Source organism: Leuciscus leuciscus, assembly GCF_965113295.1.
Source record: "Leuciscus leuciscus genome assembly, chromosome: 1".
Lineage (NCBI taxonomy): Eukaryota > Metazoa > Chordata > Actinopteri > Cypriniformes > Leuciscidae > Leuciscus > Leuciscus leuciscus.
In genome coordinates, this window is record NC_138725.1 from 11,315,729 (window position 1) to 11,339,065 (window position 23,337).

Sequence of the window (23,337 nt, forward strand, 5' to 3'; positions counted from 1 at the left end):
TGTTGTCCAATATTTGTTCATATATTTGAAATGTGTTTATTGTATAATATATACTGTGAAAAGTAGGCTTGAAACTCAACATTAAGAAAACTAAGATCATGGCATCCAGTGGTCTTCAAGATCACTGCAGATGGAGACTGTCCCCATGAGATTAAGACACTTGCTGCTTGGAAGAAAAGCTGTGAAAAGCTATCGAGGGAAGAATTGAGACGGCGCCGCTGTTGTGGAGGAGACTTGTCTATTTTTAAAGATACTTTTAAGTGTTTTTAAGAGTTTTAAGTTTTAACTCTGATGACAGATGATTTGAACAGTTTCGAACTACAACTGCTAAAACTTGAAATGGACACTGTTGTGCTTTATCGCCCTCATATCCCCTTACACTAACCCAATGGCGCCACCAGGGGGTGGCACGGCCACCCCTGACCGACTCCTGGCCACCCCACTGGCCACCCCGCTGGCCAGTATAAATTTTAGTAGCATCAGTTATGCATTTCATCCCTAATGCACAGCCAGGCAGGCAAGCCGCTCTAGACCTTCGATCGCACACAGTAGCCAGTACTCCCCCGCCCCTCCGTCCATGCCGCTGTTGCGCGCTCAGACAGCAACAGCTCAGCGCGTGCCCGTCGGTCAACAATTTCAAAAGAAGTTAAGAAAGAAGACGAAGAAGACTACCGCGTCAGTTTGGGTGACAAAGTCATCTGAAGTTATTCAATAGTTTAATGTGAGGGACAGAAGTCTATTTACATCATTAAAGTTTACAGAAACTCGTTTTCCCTCCTCTGCGGCTGTCAATCATTCTCCATTCAGTATTCAAACAGCGCGGGCGCCTCTTCCGGTTGGATGCACGGTAAAACTCTCTCCAAATGATATATTCACATTATAATGCATGATCTGTAGATAAAAGGCTGTGGCTTTGCATAAAATGACTTTATTTTGTTGGAGTTTGTTGCTGTTTTTAAACGACTCATACCGTGTGCTTGTTAGATCACACACATCACAAGGACTATGGATCGGCATTAAACGCACAATAACTGGAATTTAAAACTGTGAAACAAATGATCAATAAGCTGTTGGACAGATAGACACTAGGATCTGTACGCTCGACATTTCTTCGCTTTGTGCCGTGAACTTTTAAATGCGCACTTGTGCAGCGCTGAACACTGTGACTCCATGTTGCTTTGAGCACATCATCCTGCACCCGCGATGCGCATACAAGCTTTGTGCGCTCTGTTTTGAAGCGTTTCATATTATCATGGTTTTGCGCACTGAAAGATTATTAAAAGCCTATATTTTTTATACCTAGCCTGCTCAATACATTTAAAATAAGCATAATTTAATTGTATATTATTTCTTTGTAGTGTAGGCTATATAAATATATACACTTCTGAATTCTTGACATTAATAAATATAATATATTTGTATCTGCCAGTATCTGCTTTTCCCCAGTAACTGTTTTGTTTGCAATAAATGTACACCTTATGCCAAATATAATTGCAAAATACAACAGAATTGTTGTGCAACTCAAAATGTTAACTGTACTGTTATTAGTCTATGCACATTATATCATTAGTAACATTAAATATAACACAATAAACCATCATATAGTATATCAGTAGGAGTTTCCTTAAGTCTTTCTAAAAGTTTACTACAGGCCGGTTTACTACAACAGTAGAAAAAAATTCTGAAATTATATGGTTTATAGTTTTGGTGTGCCACCCCAAGATTTTAAGTGGCCCAATCTGGCCACCCCTATGAAAAATTTCTGGAGGCGCCACTGCACTAACCCTACCCCTAAACCTACCCATCACACACAACTTTCTGCATTTTTACATTTTCAAAAATATATAATTTAGTATGTTTATTAACCCATTTTCCTCGTGGGGACCGCCCAACAATGGAGGTGATCTCAGGTTTTACTATAGTTGTGGGGACATTTGGTTCCCACAATGTAATATAAACCAAACACACACACACACACACACACACACACACACACACACACACACACACACACACACACACACACACACACACACACACACACACACACACACACACACGTTAGGTCTTCATTTCTTTAGAAATGAGTTTACAGTGCTTTAGACTTCACAGCGCTTTAGAAGTGAGTTTACTGCATATATCATCACATATGAATGATGTCACCATGGCATTTTTGTCAAAATAGAGATTCAAAACAACAGATTTAAAAAAGAGTGGTAGGTAGTGTTCTCTAAATGAGGGAAAATGGAGATGTATTCATATTTTTTATTCATGTAATTTCTCTTTCACACCACCAGAGGAAGCATAATGTATTTATGTTGACAAAAAAAACCAAAATGTAACTTTATGTAACTTTAATATACTTTTTATGTTACCTATATACAGTGGTGTGCCAGCTGATATTTTCAAAATCAAAAATATATATTTTATATTTATATATATTGTGTCTGAACATGTCTAAATTCAATTACTGTCTATCAGTAATATCTACTAACATGGGCTAGTTGTAAAACACTTGTTTTAAATACTTCCACACATGCCAGCATGAGAAACTTAGTGTATTTACTAGTTGCTTTATCAACACTATATATAGAGAAAATTGCACAAAAATTCAAAAATGTTTGGAAGATATCACTGAACATGTATTTAACCATAGCAGAAGTAAATTTTTCATCTCTGTTTTTTTGTGTTTATTTAAAATGAGAGAAATCTGATATTGTTTTAATCTTATATCTGTTATTCAACAGTTGAGATAGTTGTTTAATTCTGATTTAACAGCAGAAAAACTCGCCACTGTTTTAGTTGTCTTGTATAATTTTTTTATTAGATTGGATCCACCGCTCTACAGTAATCTGAAAGTGATTGCAGTGCCAGTTTTGGCCACAATCTTACATATGGTTCCTTTAACTAGGAAATGAGGAAACAAGACGCACCTGGGAGATGAATCAACATGTAAAACTACATAGGACTACAAGACTTAGCACAAGATAGGAAATGACAAAAGTACACACAAAACAAGTGGAACACAAGACAGGAATCACGACAACTAGACATGTGTGAAATTAATATGAATAATAATAATAATTCTCTGAAACCAAAGTGAATTTACACAAACTTGAGAGTCAAAAAGTGTTAGGTTGCCCTGCTCTCAAATATATATATAGATAGATAGATATATATAGATATATATAGATAGAGATAGATCAAAGTACAATGAAATAAAATGTACATAGAAGTTACATAAAAAAGATTGTAAGTGAATGGACTTGAACAGATTAATGTTTTTAGTTTTTTTTATATTGTTACTGTAGTGGCGATTGTACCACAAAAAAAAAAAAAAAAAAAAAAAAACGCTTGAGGGAATTTGAAGTCGTCTCCAATGTGCAATGGTGCAAGAAATCAGGTCTGCCATGGCATTCGAATTACTTACAAACACTGATGCTTGCATTATTGATGTAAATTGAGCTCGTTCATATGCAAGCAACATTAAACATGATGCTAATAGCTGGACATGACAAAATCCATCATGGACATCCACACATACACGGTTGACAAACTGTGTGGCTTCCCCAGATCGTCATTCCCTGTCGCTATTCACCTGACACGTCCTCATGTAGCGTGATAGTTTAAACGCTATTGTTTTTCTTTATTAAGAAGGACTATAACAAAGTAAATAAAATAAAAAAGTGTCAGGTGTTTTAAAGACTTTATCGAGAATTTTAGTTACAAACCAACTAACATAAATTGCCTAACTTTCATAAATTAGTATATTAAGTGCCTCACATGGCACACCCACTCATTACGAATGACTGAAAGGCAAAACAGCCAATCAGCGATGCCTAAGAAAGTGAAAGAGAGAGAGAGAGACCAGAGACCAAAAGGAGAAACACAAAAACACACCAAAAACACTATAAACGTCCCTAAGGACGTAACACCGTGAAACAATCATGTACTCTGAACTGTAATGAATTTATTAATAGGATTGATCACAGGTTTGGAGGAGCTTTGCAGCACAAGCTGTTTGGAGAGAAGTGTTTTTGGCAATATTTCCAGTATTGTTCATCAAGAAAATATGGAAGCATATGGGCAGCAATATTCAATTTGAAATGCAATATGTAAAATGGCAATGCATTTCTGTATTTAAATGTACATTTTCCATTACATCTGTGCAATGTTTGGTGCTAAATGAAAATTATAATTCAATTATACAATTTACATTTTCCATTTCATACACTAGTTCTAATATGTAAACTGATTACATATTTTAGCGCTTTATAAGTTGCAAAATTAAAATTAAAATGTATTACAGATATGATCAGATATGTTTAACATGTTCAAGCAAAAACTGTAGCAAAATGATCATTTAAATGCTATTTTTCTTAATTGCGTTTACACTCAGTTTAGACACTCGCGATTGCATTTTCATTAAATGGTCTGCAATGACCATTATACAATATACAATTATAGTATACAATATACAATCCCCCCACGACCTGCTCCACATTCACGCATTATACTCTCGTTTGTTTGTGTTTCGTTTATGCCGGTAACATTTTCAAAATGTTCATTCTGTTTAAAAATACAACCTATAATATTCGACCGGCAATTTTCGGTCCATTTTATTTCGCTTCCACAAATTCAGTGGTTCAAATTCGACAGAAAATTCAACATCTGACATCCGGGAACGGCAGGAATATCAGTAGATTGCTGATTGCTGATCTCCATAGCTGTTAGTCGGCCTCACCACCAGGGGGTGCAAGCGGCTGTTGACGAAGAACACTATAGAGCAACGGGTGAGAGACTCATTCATTCGCTGAATTACAGAAATGGAGCGAGCAGCAGGCCTAGGCCATTTGTGATTATTATCAGGGTGATGAAATCTGATGATTATCATATGGAAAAGCTGATAAAGACACAAAAGCTGTGTTTACATTGAAGTCTTCACTGTTACTTTTGTACATGTAAGTTTTGCACAGCTTTCTCTGTCGTGACCGAGATTATGTTATTCCCCGATGCTGATGTACAGATCAAACGTTAAGTCTGAGGTAGTAGACATATATTTCTCTCAGTTGTTGAGTCCTCCAACACCCTCGGCCCATACATGGGGGAGCGTCCGGTGCCAGGCCTTTATCCGCTGAATCCTTGAGAACCGGGTCTAGGCTAGGTCCCATATGTGTGACCCTACAGGGATCCCATGTGTGTATATTCTCCACGGCTGCTCCTAAATGGAAGCCTGTGCCTTTCCCTTGGGCTAAGTCACCCATTACTCATATGCAGTACAACCCTCGGGTTAGTCCATAGGTGTATTCCCACATAACTCCCCTTAAGAAGCTCCCACAGCGTTCCCCTCTCTCAGATCGGGCATGCTTTCCCAGTGTTATCCAATAATCTCACTGTATGGGTTATCATGGAACAACAGTGACAGATACTCTCGGTGTAAGCCCTCTCCTATCGTCCTTCCAGGCAAGGTGTGGAGGCTTACACAGGGCGCTGGATGGGGTGCAGCAGCTGTGACCCTTTAGTAGGGATTCCTATTCGTCGGTCTCGACGTGGCGTCGACTGACCGACCGAAAGGGAACGTCTCGGTTACATATGGTTACCCTCGTTTCCTGAGGGAGGGAATGGAGACGCCACGTCCCGTCGCCACATCTGCTGCTGCCCGCTGGGGTGACCAGCTTTTCAGGCTTGGCTCCTCAGCAAAAAACTGAAGTGTGTCACAGTGTCTGGTTTGTGTATCTCGGGTGTCCACTAGAGGTCTCTTCCTCATACTGTCACCATTACTTCATGAACTGCATTTCCCACAATCCTTGTCTGGACTCATCACTGTTCATTGCACTCAGCTGTTTCCCGTTCCCTTGTTAGTTTCTGTGTATATATATACCCTGTTGGTTCAGTGTTTGTCATGGAGTCCTTGTTATTCGTCACACCACATTGGAGGGCTGTTTTCTTGCCGGTTCTTGTTTTGTTTCTCGTTTATGGATTACTTATATGGATTTTGACCCCTGCCTGGACTGGTTTTATGATTTACGGATTACCTATTAAACTGCTATTGGATCTACTCCTGTTTCCTGTGTGTGGTATTGTGACAAAGTGCACAAACACCAGCTGTTTGTTATACCCGCGCTGTGAGGCTGCACAGCTGATGCAAATGGTTTCACTGGAAGTAGATTGGCCTCTCTAGCCAGATTCCTATTCGTCGGTCTCGACGTGGCGTCTCCGGTCCCTCCCTCAGGGAACGAGGGTTACCATATGTAACCGAGACGTTTTAGACTATACTGCCTTTACAGATGCTTTTTTAATTTTTAATTTCACTTTCTTCATGATGTTTTTCCATTTAATCAGAACCGGTTTATCTGGATGAGCTGCAGATTCAAATTTCTTTGTCAAACACAAGGAAGAAAGCAATACAAGTTTAAACACACTGCCTTCATGCACCAGATCACTCACAGATTTCACTTTGACGATCCAGAGAGATGATCATAACTTCAGCTGAACATGGACCTGCTTATGTTCATTTCTCTGACTGTGATTCCAGTTATATCGAACGGTATGTGCATTGTTTTTCTCTCTTCAAGTTAAGTCTGGCAAGGCACATTGTTTATTATGTCCTATTTAAAATATCTGCAAACTTACAGTATCAGTTTTGGTTTTGGAGCAATTTATGTTGCTCATGATCTTATCTTTTTTGCTGGTAGAGGCTTCTGCTAAAACACTTGAAATGAGTTTGTGCCTATATGGATTTCTTTACAACATTTTTTATTTCTTTTCTTTTTAAAATGTATTATTGTTACCTGATAGTGAAGAAAAAACATCATCATGTGTCCTCCTTCAATAGTGTAAAATCATGTGTTATAATTAGTAAATATTAAGAGTACATCTGAATCCAACTAATTTTCAACATGACTTTGCTTGATGTCTTAAGCTTTCAGTAGTTGTAGGTTGATTTACTTGAGATGACGACAACGATGATTATGAGATTTATAACTACAGCTTTTATACTGATATATTTCTCTCAGTTAATTTATATATATAACAAACAGGTTATGAGGACTCGTGCAGTATAATAAATATGCATAATCTTTACTCTGTTTAATTTGATGTAAGTGTGAAAGATTATGAGGACTCGTGTAGCACTGAGAGCAGTGAGAACAGCAATGCACGACGCTAAAGGATTAATCAACGTAAAGAAAACCACTTAAAGAAAGAAAAGACTCAGTGAAACATACGTGTGTCAATCACAGGGGGACTTAAAGTCACAATTATACAAGTATAACATACAATCAGTGACAAGAAATACGGCCTTATTAAATCAGCACGTAAACTAAACCCACCGCTGTGAATACTCACACAGACTGGGAAGAATGAGGAAAACCCAACAATGGTCATGGCAAGTGGAATCACAAAATAAATGTTTTTAATGCACACTTTTAATAATAATATTATTTTATTTAAGTGAACATGATTTTAACTGAAGGGGAAGCCAGAATGCGATTTTAATAGATATAGTTCATATGCTCTGGTGTCGACTCTGGATTACTTCCTTTAGAGATGCTTTTCATTTTTTTTTTTATGATGATGTTTTTCCAACTTAATCAGAACTGGTTTGTCTGGATTAATGCAGTTTCATGGTAAAGTAAAACATGTTTCAGCGTGTCTGAATGCACCAGAATTATCTCTTATAAAACATTTTGACTTGACAAGCCAAAGAGATTATGATTTATCATAACTTAACATGGATCTGCTTATGTTTATATTTGTGGTTGTCATTCTAATAATATCTGATGGTTTATACTTTTTTTTTTTTTTTTCTCTCTTTAACCTAATGCTGGTGAAAAGGCACAAAATTAAAGGCACAAATATGCATTTCTTTTTGCACCAATTTTTTTACATTTTAATAAATAAATAAAAAGCAGTGTTTAAATGCTTCCCATGATGCACCTCTTGAAGCTGACGGTCCAGAGTGAGCAGAGCTGGAATCTAGACAAAAAACAAACTCAAATACAGGATGTTTACATTTTGATTAACATTTGATTAACACTGGTTAAGGTTGGTTAAGGTTAAGGTTGGTTTGGTGTCCTGTTGAGGTGTGTCAGTCTGTGTCGTACTTCAATATTTTTTCTCAGGTTATATTTCCTGGTTACCTGATTTGACCCTGTGTTTATAACCTGTTTTTCTACAACAATGAAAGTGAAAGAATTTCTGTCAATGATTCATAAACATTTGCTTGTGAAAAAAAAAAAAAGATTTAATTTGACACAGTTAACCATGGGAATGTGTCCATTTAATTTAAAACTATTTGGGGCTGAAGCAGAACATTTCCAGTCTTGCTCTGTAGGTGCATTTTTTTCATGAGAAGTTTCCTTGTGTATGAATATGTATATTATTAGAGATTGAGACCCATTGTTTGAGATAATAGATAACAGAGGTGTAGTCAAGAAGACCAAGGTCAAAACCAAGACTAAGACTGAGACCACATCCACATGAAACCAGAGCTTTGCCTATCCGATCTTTTTATTCCCTCATTCTAAAAAAAAATCTGTAAACATGGCGTCATCTTAAGAAAAATCTGCATACACACGAAACCACTGAAACCGACTCAAAAAGATGTAGTAAACATGCCAGACCAGTATGTGGCGCTGTAATTCTGCCTCAGAGATGCGCTAAATACGGAGAAGAAGACTTAAACCTTATGCGCTCTATACAATAATAATAGGCCCAGTAGCTTCTTCTTCTTTTTTACTTTTACCAAGAACTTTATTGAACAATATAAACAACCATAAACGGCCTGGTACAAAATATGAAATGTCTTAATCAGACAACCGACAAGCACCATAGCATAAGAAAGAAAATATAAATAAAGAAGTAAAATTAAGAAATCAAATACAAATATATTCAAGTAAATAATGAATAAAAAAAATAAAAGAGGCTTGTAGCTTCTGCAGAACGAACACAGGCATGTAGTCGTAGTTGTTGCTGATGCGTGACGTAGCGTGTCTGACTAGGGTCGACACGTGGGGTGATGACATCATCGTTTCACAAAATATACCGATTGGCTGTACACACGAAAACACAAGGGTGTCGTTTTCAGATTTATCCCCTTTCGGATCCGGTTTCAAATAATAGCAATTTCAGGCTCCCAAAACACCGGATCCGTCTGGATGACATTGTAATACGATACAATTTTTTTTTTACATGTACAAGTGCCAACTAGTCTCTCCCTATGGAGGATCCCTTTACCACTCTACAGATAAAGTGTTGTCGGGAAAATTCGCTTCGCGTACCTACATTAATTAGTAAATTATACGCTTATCTCTGTAAAGCTGCTTTGAAACAATCTACATTGTTAAAAGCGCTATATTAATGAGGATGACTTGACTTGACATGTACAGCGGAACGCGTCTCCATGTGGACAATGCCTAAGACCATTCAAGAGTGGACTTAATGCAGTAATTAAGTGATTCATTAAGTGATGATTGAGAATTAGTGATGAACACCTGCTGTTAACAAGCAGAATCACTGAAGAAAAGAGAAACACAAGAAGTACAACTGACCTCAGCCTCAGCCTTATGCCTGCAACAGACTCTACTATTACGGCAATCCTATTAGATCATTACAAATCACTGTACTCATGAAATAAACTTAGATATGATGTGTATGTAGACTGTACGATGATGATACTTACTGAATCGTAGTCTACGACGCAAGTTAGTATAGAATAATAAACGTCATCAGCATACGCTAGTGGTAAACAGATAGAGCAAGAGACTCTATTTCTAGAAGCTTCTCTTAGATAGGTCTTTGATAGCACACATTACACGATTGTCACTCATGTAAACAAGCATCGATTTACCTCAGATTTCAGGCATTTGTCAGCAATTTCCACTGTTGGCGAGTGAAAGTCTGGGCTAAAATCATGCAGTATGTGCTTGGCATTGGGTAAAACAAGAAAAAATAGGGAGGAACTCAGTGCTTATACCCTCAAACTAAAGTATATCATTTTACAATATAAAAATAGGGATGCAAATTTTGACAGCTACAAATTTCATTATCGTTTTTTTTTACTACAAAACCAGCTTTATTTCACTTCTCTCTTTCCCCTTTGTTTTCAGGGTTGAGTGTGCGCGGTCCCTCTGGTCCTCTGGTTGCTCCTCTGGGATCTTCAGTGATTCTGCCCTGTTATGTTGATGAACCTTTACTAATGGAGGGTCTGGAGGTGGAATGGAGAAGGAAAGAATCAGAGACTTTAGTTCATCTGTATGAAGGTGGTGAGAGTCGACCAGAGGCACAGCAGCAGGATTATCAAGATAGAGCTCATTTCTTTACTGAGGAGATTAAACATGGAAACTTCTCCCTCCGTCTGGACAATCTGAGAGCTGAAGATAAAGGAGAATACACATGTACAGTTCACAGACAGCAGAAGTCTGGAGAGACTGAGGTTCAAATAAAAGATGTTGGTGAGTCTGAACTGAAATGGATCTCAGAAATACTTTGACTGTATGTGATATTTACACTGTTTTTTTTCTTTCAGAGCGTTTGCTAGTCTCAGGATCAGATCGGTCCATATCTGCATATGTGGGTGAAGACGTCACTCTGAACTGCTCTGTAGACTCTCACATCACACCTGAAGACTTTGATGAGGTTTCATGGAAGAAAACCAATGAAGATGATGAAGACATTTTTGTTCTGCTCTACCAAAACAACAAGACTTTTCCAGAATCATCAGATGAGCGATACAGAGACAGAGTTGAGTTCTTCACTGCTGAAATCCCCAAAGGAAACTTCTCTGTCCGACTGAAGAGCGTCAGAACTGAGGATAAAGGGGTTTACATGTGTCAAGTGTTTGCTGGAAGAGATTCAGCCAATGCAACTGTAGTGCTGGAGCAACTGGGTGAGTCATAAAAAACTAATACACACGTGTAATTTAGTTAATTATTTACATGCATGTAGTAATGTTCAGAACAAGGAAGGAAGAAGACAGGGTCAGCTGACTTGGACTTGTGCTTTTATTATGCCTTTTTCAATAGACAAACAAAACAAACTGGCGCTGAACACACTTCCACAAATGTTCACTTTAGATCAAAGCAATCAGCATCTCCGTTCACAGCGGGCAACCATTCTCAGCTCACACGAGTCCTCAGTCCAGTCTATTCATCTCCCCATTTCCCGGCGGCTTTTATCCAGTCTCTCCACGCCAGTTACTGCAACAAGACACATGTGTTTGTTATTTTGCACTTGACCTATTTACTCAGCGCTCGTCTCCCGACTCTCTCTCCCGCTGCAGACCTCGCTGAACCTCGACCCCCTCGCCACAGTCCAGTTGTATATAGCCTACAGTTTATTAAGATTCAAAATTTCCATCAAAGTGTGGCGGGACGGTGCAATTTTGAGACACAAGCCCAAGTTTTTACTAGTAAGAAGGTCCGACTACGCCACCCTAGGAGTTAACCCCAGGGAAAATACTCACCCCACAAAAATTGAGTAAAGCACACAGGTTCGGTTTCCTCATAGAATTAGACAAGAGACGTGAGTAGAGAGCAAAAAATACAAATGTTTATTAAAACAAAAATGGTTTAAAATATTGGACACTAAAACCAACAAGAAACACTAGAAACCCCACTTCAAACAAAAAAATACAACCCAACTTAGTATGTAGCAGTTATGTGTATGTAAAACAAAAAATAAATAATAACGGCAGGCTCCCAATGGCAGGAATCAATGTAGAGTTCGGTTTTACGAGGGACACGTCCACGCACACGCACACCTGTGCAGTCTAATCACACTATCAAGCACTCAAAAGTGTACACCGCACACGATAAAGAACCACCACCACAAGGAGGAAGAGCAATCCACCCGTGAGACCCCAGCTCCTGCAAGAAAAAAAAGAAAAAAAAAGAAGAAACTATAGATATGAACACAGAAATGGCAATATGGACATCGCTAATGAAGCAAGTCCTCACAACAATGAATATCAATAACAAACAGAAATAAGAAGAGAAAAACAATAACACCTTAGAAGGATCAAATAGTTGGTCACCTGAGATTACTACAAAACAACTTGAACTCAGTCGATGATCACACACAAATAGAGATGCATTAATAGATGATTGATCACATGCATCCAGAGCTATAACCAGTTAATTGGTTTTACAAAAAGAAAAAGAAAAAGCAAATCAATTCAACCAAGTCAGACAAACTTTACTTCCACAGAAGTAAAAAAATAAATACATTTATTTAAATCAAAAGAAAAAAAAAAGGAAACAGAGGCCAGTTTAGCTCCTATACAAGCAAAAAGAGCTAATCAGGCCTCCCAAACAAGCCAGAGATGTGAAGCAGCACTAAAACGCCACGATAAGAACCAAACGAGCAGTCCCCTTTTATTAATGGTGATGATCGCGTCTGTATAAACCGCAGCACACAGCGTGAAGACAGCAGCAAACAGTCACCGCAGAGAACGAGAGGGAGAATCCTATAACGAACACAAAAGGAGATGTTACCAATCATAATACTATCCCCACTCCCAATTATAGTTGCGTTTAAACCCTTACCATCAGGATATCACGCCAGATAGCACGCTTTATAGACACGGATTGGTCACAGACTCATGCCCACCAATAACACAGTGGGATACAGGGAATCATGCCTATTTAGTACGCGAAGAGAATGTTAAGCCCACACAACCATACCAGCCCTATATATAACGGGCTCTTAACAATAAACATATCTGTGAGGCGAACAGTCTTCAAATCCACTGAGCAGTACGAAAGGACACCAGCATCAAAACATAAAGCTGCACTATGATTAACATACAAACGATTTAAAGTTATGCACACCCCAACAATTCCCAAAATTATCACCTATTAAAACATAGCACGCTTACCTACAACCACCTCAACACGAGCAAACAAAAGGGGAAAACGGACGTGACGCATCCCAGGTAACAGCCAATCAGCCTTTAAATAGAAGATACTACTTGCTGATAGGCAAACGCTGCTGTCAATCACCTAATCCCTTTACAAAAGTCATTTTGATTTATTCCGATGAATGAATTTATTTAATGGACAAAAACTGAACAGCATTAAATGCAAAGAAATGAGTGTAGAGTGTCAGTTCCTCTGAGATCAGATGACGTCACACAGCTTATAGCGGCACACACAGTTTAGGACAGAGATCTTCACAAGAGACATGATAGGCACATGTTAGCTGTAACTTCAGTCACACACAAAGCACAGTTTAATCCTTCATTTCATTTATTTATTTATTTTTATAATACTTGCATGAAATTATTAAAAGGACAGTTTTGGCTTGTCAAATAACATTAAAAACATTCAATATATTTTTTTTAATATTTATATAGTTTAGTTTTTTTATCATATTCATTTTTTATTATATTAAATACGTATATGATTTGCTTTCTCATGGGATACTCTGCAATTATCTTTTCAGTAATTTTTTTTTTAATATATATACAATTGCTAGGACTTATTTCTCAGTACTTTTTCAAAACTTGTCACACAGTTCTTTCATATTTTTCAGCTTTCATCTTCGCACACACATTTCACATTCTTTATCCTTTATTTAAAAGGCACAATGTGATTTTAAATGACAGGATTGCTCCTGTCTGCCTCGCTGCCTGCTGTGAGTGTTTTTGCTTCGTTGCTGTAAGCTCCGTCTTAGCCTCGTATTTCCTTGTTTTGAACCATAATTTACTACAATTTCTAGTTGTTTATACTACTACTAAATACGGCTTGCCCAACATCGCTGGCTTCCGTTGCTACTAGCACAACACGCTAGTAATTCGCTAGCCTGTTAACGTGCCACCCGTGCGCTCAGCTATTTTTATTTATTTATTTTTCTCTCGCGCGCTCGCGCCTTTGAGTTCATAAAAGCTCAGGTGAGTAAGAATCACTCAAACACGGTGAGTAATGTATTGTCCTGTTATTATCATGCGTCGCGTCTGAATGCGTTGTTGTTTTTGGAGCTCTATCGATTTGATTTATAATTCTTGATTTTTCTCTCTGCCGCGATGCCTGCTGTGAGTGTGTTTGCTTCGGAGCTGTAAGCTCCGTCTTAGCCTCGTATTTCCTTGTTTTGAACCATCATTTACTACAATTTCTAGTTGTTTATATTACTACTAAATACAGCTTACCCAACCCTGACGCACAACACGCTAGTAATTCGCTAGCCTGTAAACGCGCCACCCGTGTGCGCTCAGCTATTTTTATTTATTTATTTTCTCTCGCGCCTTTGAGTTCATAAAAGCTCAGGTGAATAAGAAACACTCAACAAACACTGTGAGTAATGTCTTGTCCTGTTATTATCATGCGTTGCGTCTGAATGCGTTGTTGTTTTTGGAGCTCTATCGATTTGATTTATAATTCTTGATTTTTCTCTTTAAACTCGCTTACAACGAACATTTTCTACTTTTCCTCACTGAGAAGCAATACTGCTCAAACCTCATTGTTACAACGCGGACTGTTGAGCAGACGCGTCTCAAGCCTATTAGTGATCCAACGCTGCATACTCTTAAAGGTTACGTCCGTGGATCACGGCTGAATGCGTCTTCTCCACACTCACTTATAAACAAACACTTTTTTTCGCCTATCGTGCGTCTACTCTACACCCCTACCACTAAAAAAACCTCATAGTTACAACGCGGACTGTTGAGCAGACGCGTCTCAAGCCTATTAGTGATCCAACGCTGCATACTCTTAAAGGTTACGTCCGTGGATCACGGCTGAACGCGTCTTCTCCACACTCACTTACAAACAAACTTATAATATAAATTAGTATTAATATTGATAGCATCACTGGTATATTCGTTGCTAACTCACTGTCCATCTGTTAAAATGGCGAATATATCAGATGTAAGTAGTCTACCGCTTGGTGCAGGTGAGGACACATTTGAGCTTCACGCACTGCAGTATGAGCTGGAAGCTGTTGAGAAACAGATCCACAACCTTTTATTGAGACAGGCCGAGCTGAGAGACCGGTGTTTGGCTCTTGAAACATCACGCGCCGATGCACACAAATCAGTGTTTAACGTTACTAACCCGCTGACTCCGACCGCGTCTACTCCGCGCGTTCCTCAGCATCGGTCGCAATCAGCCATGGTCTCGTTCACTCCGGCTCCAACACGCCACCACGAAGCCTGGGTGGTTCCGCAGCGGAAGACGCGAGTCAGGTTTAGACCAAGACTTTCTCCGACCCTCCCGGTTTTCGAGTTATCCACACAAAACCGCTTCTCCCCTCTACGCGAAACAGAACGCGATGCTGTGATCATCGGCGATTCCATCGTTCGGCACGTACACGCTACGTTAGGTAAAAGTAAGGTGCAAAGTCACTGCTTCCCTGGTGCTCGTGTTTCTGAAATCGCTGCTCGCGTTCCCGAGATCCTGAACGGTGACGAGCGCGTCGGAACTGTTGTCCTGCACGCGGGAGTGAACGACATCAGGCTGCGCCAGACGGAGATTCTGAAGAAAGACTTCAGGAATCTAATCGATACGGTACGCAGCACATCGCCTGAAACAACGATCATTGTGTCAGGACCGCTTCCCACGTACCGACTAGGGCATGAAAAGTTCAGCAGATTATTTGCGCTAAATGAATGGTTAATGTCATGGTGCAATGAGCAGAAACTGCTCTTTGTAAATAATTGGAATCTGTTTTGGGAGCGTCCTAGGCTTTTCCGTGCTGATGGCTTACACCCAAGCAGATTCGGAGCGGATCTTCTGTCAGATAACATCTCCAAAATGTTAAATACCCTTTGACTAGTAACCAAAAGTCCAAATCATAGTCTCTGCTGCACCAATTCAACTGCTATAAATACTAGTGTAGAACATTGCATAGAAACCGTGTCTATTCCTCGTTTAGTGAGATCAAATAATAAATCTAATGCAGGATCTAGGAAAAATCTAATTGTTATTAAAACAGAAAATGTTGCTATTAGTAAACAAAAACTATTTCTAAAGCTAGGTCTTCTTAACATTAGATCACTCACACCTAAGGCAGTTATTGTAAATGAAATAGTCACAGATAATAGCTTCGATGTACTTTGCCTTACTGAAACCTGGCTTAAACCAAATGATTATTTCGGTATTAATGAGTCTACTCCTCCTGGATACTGTTATAAACATGAGCCCCGTCTGATTGGCCGTGGCGGAGGTGTTGCAACCATTTATAAAGATATTCTAAATGTTACTCAGAAAACGGGTTATAAGTTTATTTCATTTGAAGTACTTGTACTAAATGTTACGCTCTTAGATGTTAGAAAAACATCCCTATTATCTCTAGCCTTGGCTACAGTATATAGACCGCCAGGGCCTTACGCTGATTTCCTAAAAGAGTTTGCAGATTTTCTCTCAGACCTATTAGTCAATGTCGATAAAGCATTAATTGTTGGAGATTTTAACATACACGTAGATAATCCAAATGATGCGTTAGGAGCTGCGTTTACAGATTTATTAAATTCATTTGGGGTCAAGCAAAACGTCACCGGACCAACTCATCGTCTTAATCATACACTCGATTTAATTATATCACGTGGAACCGATCCAACCGATATAGATATCATTCCACAAAGTGATGAAGTCACTGATCACTACATGGTAACTTGCATATTACGTACTGCTGTAATATGTCATGCGGCGTCGCGTTATCAACCAGGCAGAACAATCCTCCCATCCACCATAGATAATTTCTCAAATTGCTTATCTAATCTGTCTCAGCTGCTGCCTGAACCCAAACAAACAGAGGAACTAGAAGAACTAACTAGCACTATGAGCACCATTCTCTCTAGAACATTGGATGTGGTTGCACCTATTAAATTAAAAAAGGTCAGAGAGAAAAATAAAGCACCATGGTATAACAATACTACGCATGTTTTAAAGAGAGAAAACCGTATTTTAGAGCGTAAATGGAAACAAACTAATTTAGAGGTCTTTAGAATCGCGTGGAAAGACAGTATGTCGCGTTATAAAAAGGCCCTAAAAGCTGCCAGGGCTGAGCACCTCCGCAAACTAATAGAAAACAACCAAAACAATCCAAGGTTTCTATTTAACACCGTGGCTAGACTAACAAATAAACAGACGTCACCCGAACAAAATATCCCGTTACAGTTCAGTAGTAATGATTTCATGAACTTCTTCACTGAGAAAATAGAAAGCATCAGAACCACAATTGTAAACGTTCAATCTTCAATCGCGCCTTATAATTCAGCTTCAATTATCACCCCGAAAGAACAATTACAGTGCTTTACAACTATAGAACAAAAAGAGTTAAATAAACTTATCACTTCTTCTAAAACAACAACATGTTTATTAGATCCTATACCAACTAAACTACTGAAAGAAGTGTTACCTGTAGTGGAAGATCCTCTCCTCAATATTATTAACTCGTCTTTATCTTTAGGTCATGTTCCAAGAACATTTAAACTGGCAGTTATAAAACCTCTCATTAAGAAACCACAATTAGATCATAATAATCTAGCAAATTATAGACCCATTTCAAATCTTCCATTTATGTCTAAAATATTAGAAAAAGTGGTGTCCGCTCAACTGGGATCTTTCTTGCAACAAAATGATATCTATGAAAAGTTTCAGTCTGGATTCAGACCGCATCATAGCACTGAAACTGCGCTCGTTAAAATCACAAATGATTTACTTTTAGCTTCTGACCAAGGCTGTATCTCAATACTAGTTTTACTTGATCTTAGTGCTGCGTTCGATACTATAGATCACACAATACTCTTGGATCGACTACAAAATTATACTGGTGTTCAAGGACAAGCACTAAGCTGGTTCAAATCATACCTATCTGACCGCTACCATTTTGTCTATTTAAATGGAGAAAAATCGATCATAACTCCAGTAAACTATGGAGTGCCGCAGGGATCTGTATTAGGCCCTCTGTTATTTTCAATATATATGATGCCACTTGGAAATATTATAAGGAAACATGGAATTAGTTTCCATTGTTATGCTGATGACACTCAAATATATATTTCATCACGGCCGGATGAAAACGCTACATTTTCCAAATTGACAGAGTGTGTTAAAGATATAAAAGATTGGATGACGCGTAATTTTCTTTTATTAAATCCAGACAAGACAGAGGTAATACTTATCGGTTCAAAAAACCGCCCACAAAACCTCGCACAATACAACTTTAACATCATAGGATGTCCTGTTACTTTATCCTCTACAGTAAAAGACCTGGGTGTTATACTCGATTGCAACCTGTCTTTTGAAAATCATATTTCATATGTTACAAAAACAGCCTTTTTCCACCTTAGAAACATTGCTAAGCTACGTAATATGCTATCAGTTTCTGATGCAGAAAAGTTAGTTCATGCATTCATGACCTCGAGACTGGATTACTGTAATGCTTTATTAGCTGGTTGTCCTGCATCCTCAATAAACAAGCTACAGTTAGTCCAAAATGCCGCCGCTAGAGTTCTTACGAGATCAAGAAAATATGATCATATAACACCGATTTTATCAGCACTGCATTGGTTACCTATAAAGTTCCGTATTAATTACAAGGTATTGCTACTGACTTATAAAGCCCTAAACGGCTTAGCTCCAGTCTATTTAACGGATCTTCTATCGCCCTATAATCCATCGCGCTCTTTAAGATCACTAAATTCAAGGCTTTTGGTCATACCTAGGATATCCAGAACCACCAAAGGAGGGAGAGCATTTTCACATTTGGCTCCAAAACTCTGGAATAGTCTTCCTGATACTGTTCGTTGCTCAGACTCGCTCTCCCAGTTTAAAACTAGATTAAAGTCGCATCTCTTCAGCCAGGCATTCATATAATCCTACAGTTCAAACTACAATCCGGCCTCTATCCAATGCCAGAGGAGAACTGGCCCCCGACTGAGCCTGGGTTCTCCCAAGGTTTTTTTTTTCTCCATTAAGGCACCTGATGGAGTTTTAGGACACCATTAGGTCACTTGATGGAGTTTTTCGGTTCCTTGCCACTGTTGCCTTTGGCTTGCTCATTTGGGGATATTTAATTTAATTTTATCAATCAATAAATTCCTCTTGAAACAAACTTTGTTGTATTATTTTAAGTTAATACTGTGAAGCTGCTTTGATGCAATCTGTATTGTGAAAAGCGCTATACAAATAAACTTGACTTGACTTGACTTGACAATGCACATTAATTAACATGAGCACTCGTGTCCATCATAATTATGCCAGATTTAGCCATACAGGCTCATTTTCATCTGTAGTCCCTGGCAGTTGATAATAAAGAAAAGTCCATAAGTACATAAAACATGGAAAATCATATACAAGCACATTCCAGCAAACATAGCCATAACCAGGGCATATTTACACAAACACAGAATGAATTTAAATATGAGACGGAAATAAACCACTACTCCAAATTATGAAGAAATGTTTGATTACCTAATAATCATTGTATTGATGCAGAGAAAGAAGTAAAGGATGTAATATTTCATAATTCTGTAGGTTCAGTATTCCAGGTGTGTGCTGCTCTATAGGAAAAGGCTGACTGCCCAAAAGCACTTCTTCTATGTGTTATTGTACAATCTCCTCTAGTAGATGAGTTATGATTTTGTCTAATAAACTCATTAAGTGGAGGTGGAGACATACCATGCTAAATGTTATACACAAGAAAAATATCTGCAAATGTAATAATATTTTCCCAGTTTAAAAAATCACATTTAGTTAAACTTTTACTATGATGATTTACATTTAGACCTTTTATTCAATATTTTCAAAGCTTGCTAGAGTGTGGGTTAGTATTTATAATTAGATATAAAACAGTAGACATCTATTGAATGTCTCCTTTAGCTAAGTGTGTGTGTGTGTGTGTGTGTGTGTGTGTGTGTGTGTGTGTGTGTGTGTGTGTGTGTGTGTGTGTGTGTGTGTGTGTGTGTGTGTGTGTGTGTGTGTGTGTGTGTGTGTGTGTGTGTGTGTGTGTGTGTGTACTTAAGGACACATTTGTGCAATATATATAAGGACATTTGCACAATAACAGCATTAATAAGTGTGTGTGTTTGACAGGTTTCTCTGCTCTCCACATAATAATGCTGATTCTCTGTATCTCTGCATCTGGATCTGCACTTCTGCTCTGCTGGCTGATCTACTGCAGATCTCAAACTGAAGGTACAGTTATAACAGGAACATATCCTGATTTACTGGGATTCAGTGGGAAATGAGTTTGAACCTAATAATCATAACATCATCATAATAATGAATCTTTATTGAGTGTGAAAGGATGGTAAATCTAACAGCTGCTGCTGATTTTACTATGGATTTATTTACAGTTTAGAAAAGTCAAGAAGTCAAAAGTTTGTTTTAGATGACGAGTTTAATTAATGTGAGCTATCATTAGTCATTAATATTTTGACAAATACAACACCAAGATGAGATAAGACTTAAATTATAAAACATAAAGATATTTCTGGTAGCAGCTGTTAAAGTATTGTTGAATTTTTTTTGTACAGTAATGGGGGAAGATGACTCTCTTTTCTTTGAATATTGTATATTTGTGAAGTGTGTTTTTGTGGTTCTGATTTGCATCAATCAGCGTATTTATAATAATATCATTATTCTGATTCGTCATTGTCAATACATTCAAAGCTTTGTTTTCACTTTAAAATGATGATCCAGATCACTAGAGTAATTAGTGATGCGTTTTATGACCATCTTTAAGACAATCACACACATCTCAGACACGTTAATATTGTGATTAGTAATTAGTTGGTAATTCTTTATAATTTGTCATAGTTAGTTGATAGTTATTAATGAGGCTAATCTCATTCAGTAATTATTGATTACCTAAGGAATTATCTCAGTCCTAAATTTGATATTAATAGTAGTAGTTGAAGTGTTAATGTAGAACTACCGATTAGTCCTGCATTACTTCCTAGTTACTTATTAATGATGGACCATTATTCTCAAGTGTTTCCAACATGTAGAGAATACACATGTACAGTTCACAGTGGCTTATCTCAGAATCACAGGACATTTTCAACCGATATAAGTGTGTTGCTGAGACTACTGGGTGAGTCAACAGAAAAGAAAAGAGCAACTCTTCTATCCTTCATCAGTGTTCAGTTATTTATAATATTATGTTTCATTCAGTTATAAATGTAATGGCCAGAAAGAACAGAGATGTGTGTTTTAAATAAAACTGAATGACTGATAATGATATAGTGTAAATAATGATTAAATGTAATAATAACTGATGAACTGATCATGTGTTATTGTGTCTCTTCTCTCAGACACAGTCTTTCGTCTTCAGATGTTTCTCGTCTTCTGTCCAAATATTCTGATGTTTCTTGCTTTTGTCCTCTGGGGTTTTTCTGAAGGTCAGTGTTTCAGGACTGATGGTTTATCAATGCATTATGATTATTCATATATGTGTCTATATGTACAGTAATGTGTGGTTGTGTTTCAGGATCTGTGTTTGAGTCGGTCTCTTGTTCTGCTCTTTATTTTCTGAGGCCTCTCATGTTGCTCTGGACGGCTCCATATATCAATAACTTCACAGGTATGGATGATTTATTATTATTTATAGATTAATACAGTATATGAATTATGATACACAATGAATTTTACATAAAAAAATGTTTCAGTGTTGTATTGACATTTGTGTTTCATTGTGTTCCTGTTGTAAATGATATTGTGGATGTAATTATTTCATATTTTCTGTTTTACAGGCAAGATTAAAACATGGGTTCGAATTTTCAGTTTTAGAACAGAATATATTGTTTTCTCAGCAGTTTTTTACTCAGGTAAATAAATCCAAATGTAAATCCACAGGCATTATCATAAACACATTAATGCACATTAACAGTTGAACAATAATTACATTTAATGATGTAATATTCTCAATATCCAGCAGGAAATCTTAAAGGGACACTTCACCCATTTGCATTAAGCTTTGTATTGTTAGAAACCCAGTCATATATTATAATAAACGTGGATTTTTCATTAATTTTTCCCTGAGATGGGAGAAATAAGGATTTAAGTGTTTTACTTCCTGCTTATTATGACGTAAAAATCATCATTTTGCGTCATAATAAGCAGGAAGTCACATTTCATTGAAAAGTGTAGAGACTACAAACACTAGCTCCTCATTATTCCAGGGGGCGGGACCCGCTCACGCTACAGGCCTATTACAGATCAGTGGGTGGGACTTCACTTTCTGAAACTAAAAGCAATATCCTCCATCTTGTTTGGAAGCTAAGCTAACAGGCACTGTGGAGCAAGCTGTGAAGATATGACAATAGCGGAGGGTAACGTTACTCAATATGATGTAGAAGAAGAGGATTTCGGAAGTCTGATGCTCGAATCAGGTGTTTGTGGCTACCTTTACAAGCCGCATAGCGAAGAGCAGCCGAGGCAGAAGACCTGCCTGTCGCGGACGAGAAGCCCAGACTGGCTCGAGCTGGGGGCGGACTGGTGGCGCCGGTGATCTCACTATGCAACTACGAACCGCTACGAACACAGAGATAGAGTCCGTCTGCTGCAAAGCATTTAAACGATGCCAATTTCTCCTGGACGAAATCTCTGAATCACACGAGGACACGGACGTTTGTGTTGTGAACCATCCTAGTTTCGCACCGCATCTGACTGAACATCCCGGTAACGTAACCATGCAATAATTCACCACTTCGAAAGAAATACAAATGAGGAGTAATTCATTAATGAGTTCGCCAACTAACTAACGTTAGACATTTTGTGTGAAATGAATTTCAAGCTCCGGTGGTAGCTAGCCTTATGGACGGATGAGTGATTCATATGCGTCAGAGTCTCACTAGTAGCCTTGTTGTTTTCAACTGCGCTCTCTAACTGGTAGGCGCGGCTTGGGAGTGGCCTCCTAGGGCAGCGAAGCAAGTGCATTCTGGGAGTTGTTGTCTTTCATCCACATAAGCCAAAAATACATTTTCTGGCTTTTCTCAGTCTAGAAAGCTCCAAATTCAAAAATAATTTCACATTTCTTCTACATAAATGACCTATTTTAAATACACATTCATCTTTCCAGAGGTGAAGTATCCCTTTAAAAACATGACATTAATACTGTGAAGTGTCTTGTGTTACTGTTGTATTGTTGTCAGTATATCAACATGTTCAGCGCTGAATCTCTGTGTGACTGAACACATTTATAATCTACACCGCTTCATTATGGAAACAGTGCATTAATTATTACAGTCGACATCATGCTAGTGACTGAGACTGAAGCTAAAGCTACTTCTGAATATCATCTCAGCATGTGTCAGGGTCATGTCAGGGTCAGGGGTCATGTAATCAGCACAAAGGTCAAGGGTCAGGATCAGACAGAGACTGTGTTGTAATGTTG

At 38.2% G+C, this 23,337-nt stretch overlaps 1 protein-coding gene and 1 long non-coding RNA gene across 11 annotated transcripts in view; one reads left to right on the forward strand and one right to left on the reverse strand.

Annotated features, from left to right (window-relative positions):
* The window catches only part of LOC309498270 (uncharacterized protein), a 174,192-nt gene that overhangs the window by 117,992 nt on the left and 32,863 nt on the right, over positions 1-23,337 (forward strand). For 2 of the 8 annotated variants that reach the window (XM_082168870.1, XM_082168872.1), the window contains 4 exons: positions 20,950-21,036; positions 21,257-21,343; positions 21,433-21,525; positions 21,695-21,769. The exons of 5 other annotated variants lie outside the window; for them this stretch is intronic. In XM_082168870.1, the coding sequence (XP_082024996.1) occupies positions 20,950-21,036; positions 21,257-21,343; positions 21,433-21,525; positions 21,695-21,769 (342 nt within the window). The remainder of the gene's footprint in view (positions 1-20,949; positions 21,037-21,256; positions 21,344-21,432; positions 21,526-21,694; positions 21,770-23,337) is intronic. One more of the 8 variants, XM_082168871.1, reaches the window with a different exon arrangement.
* Positions 1-23,337, reverse strand: part of LOC309503126 — an 83,263-nt gene that overhangs the window by 19,978 nt on the left and 39,948 nt on the right. The window lies entirely within an intron of this gene.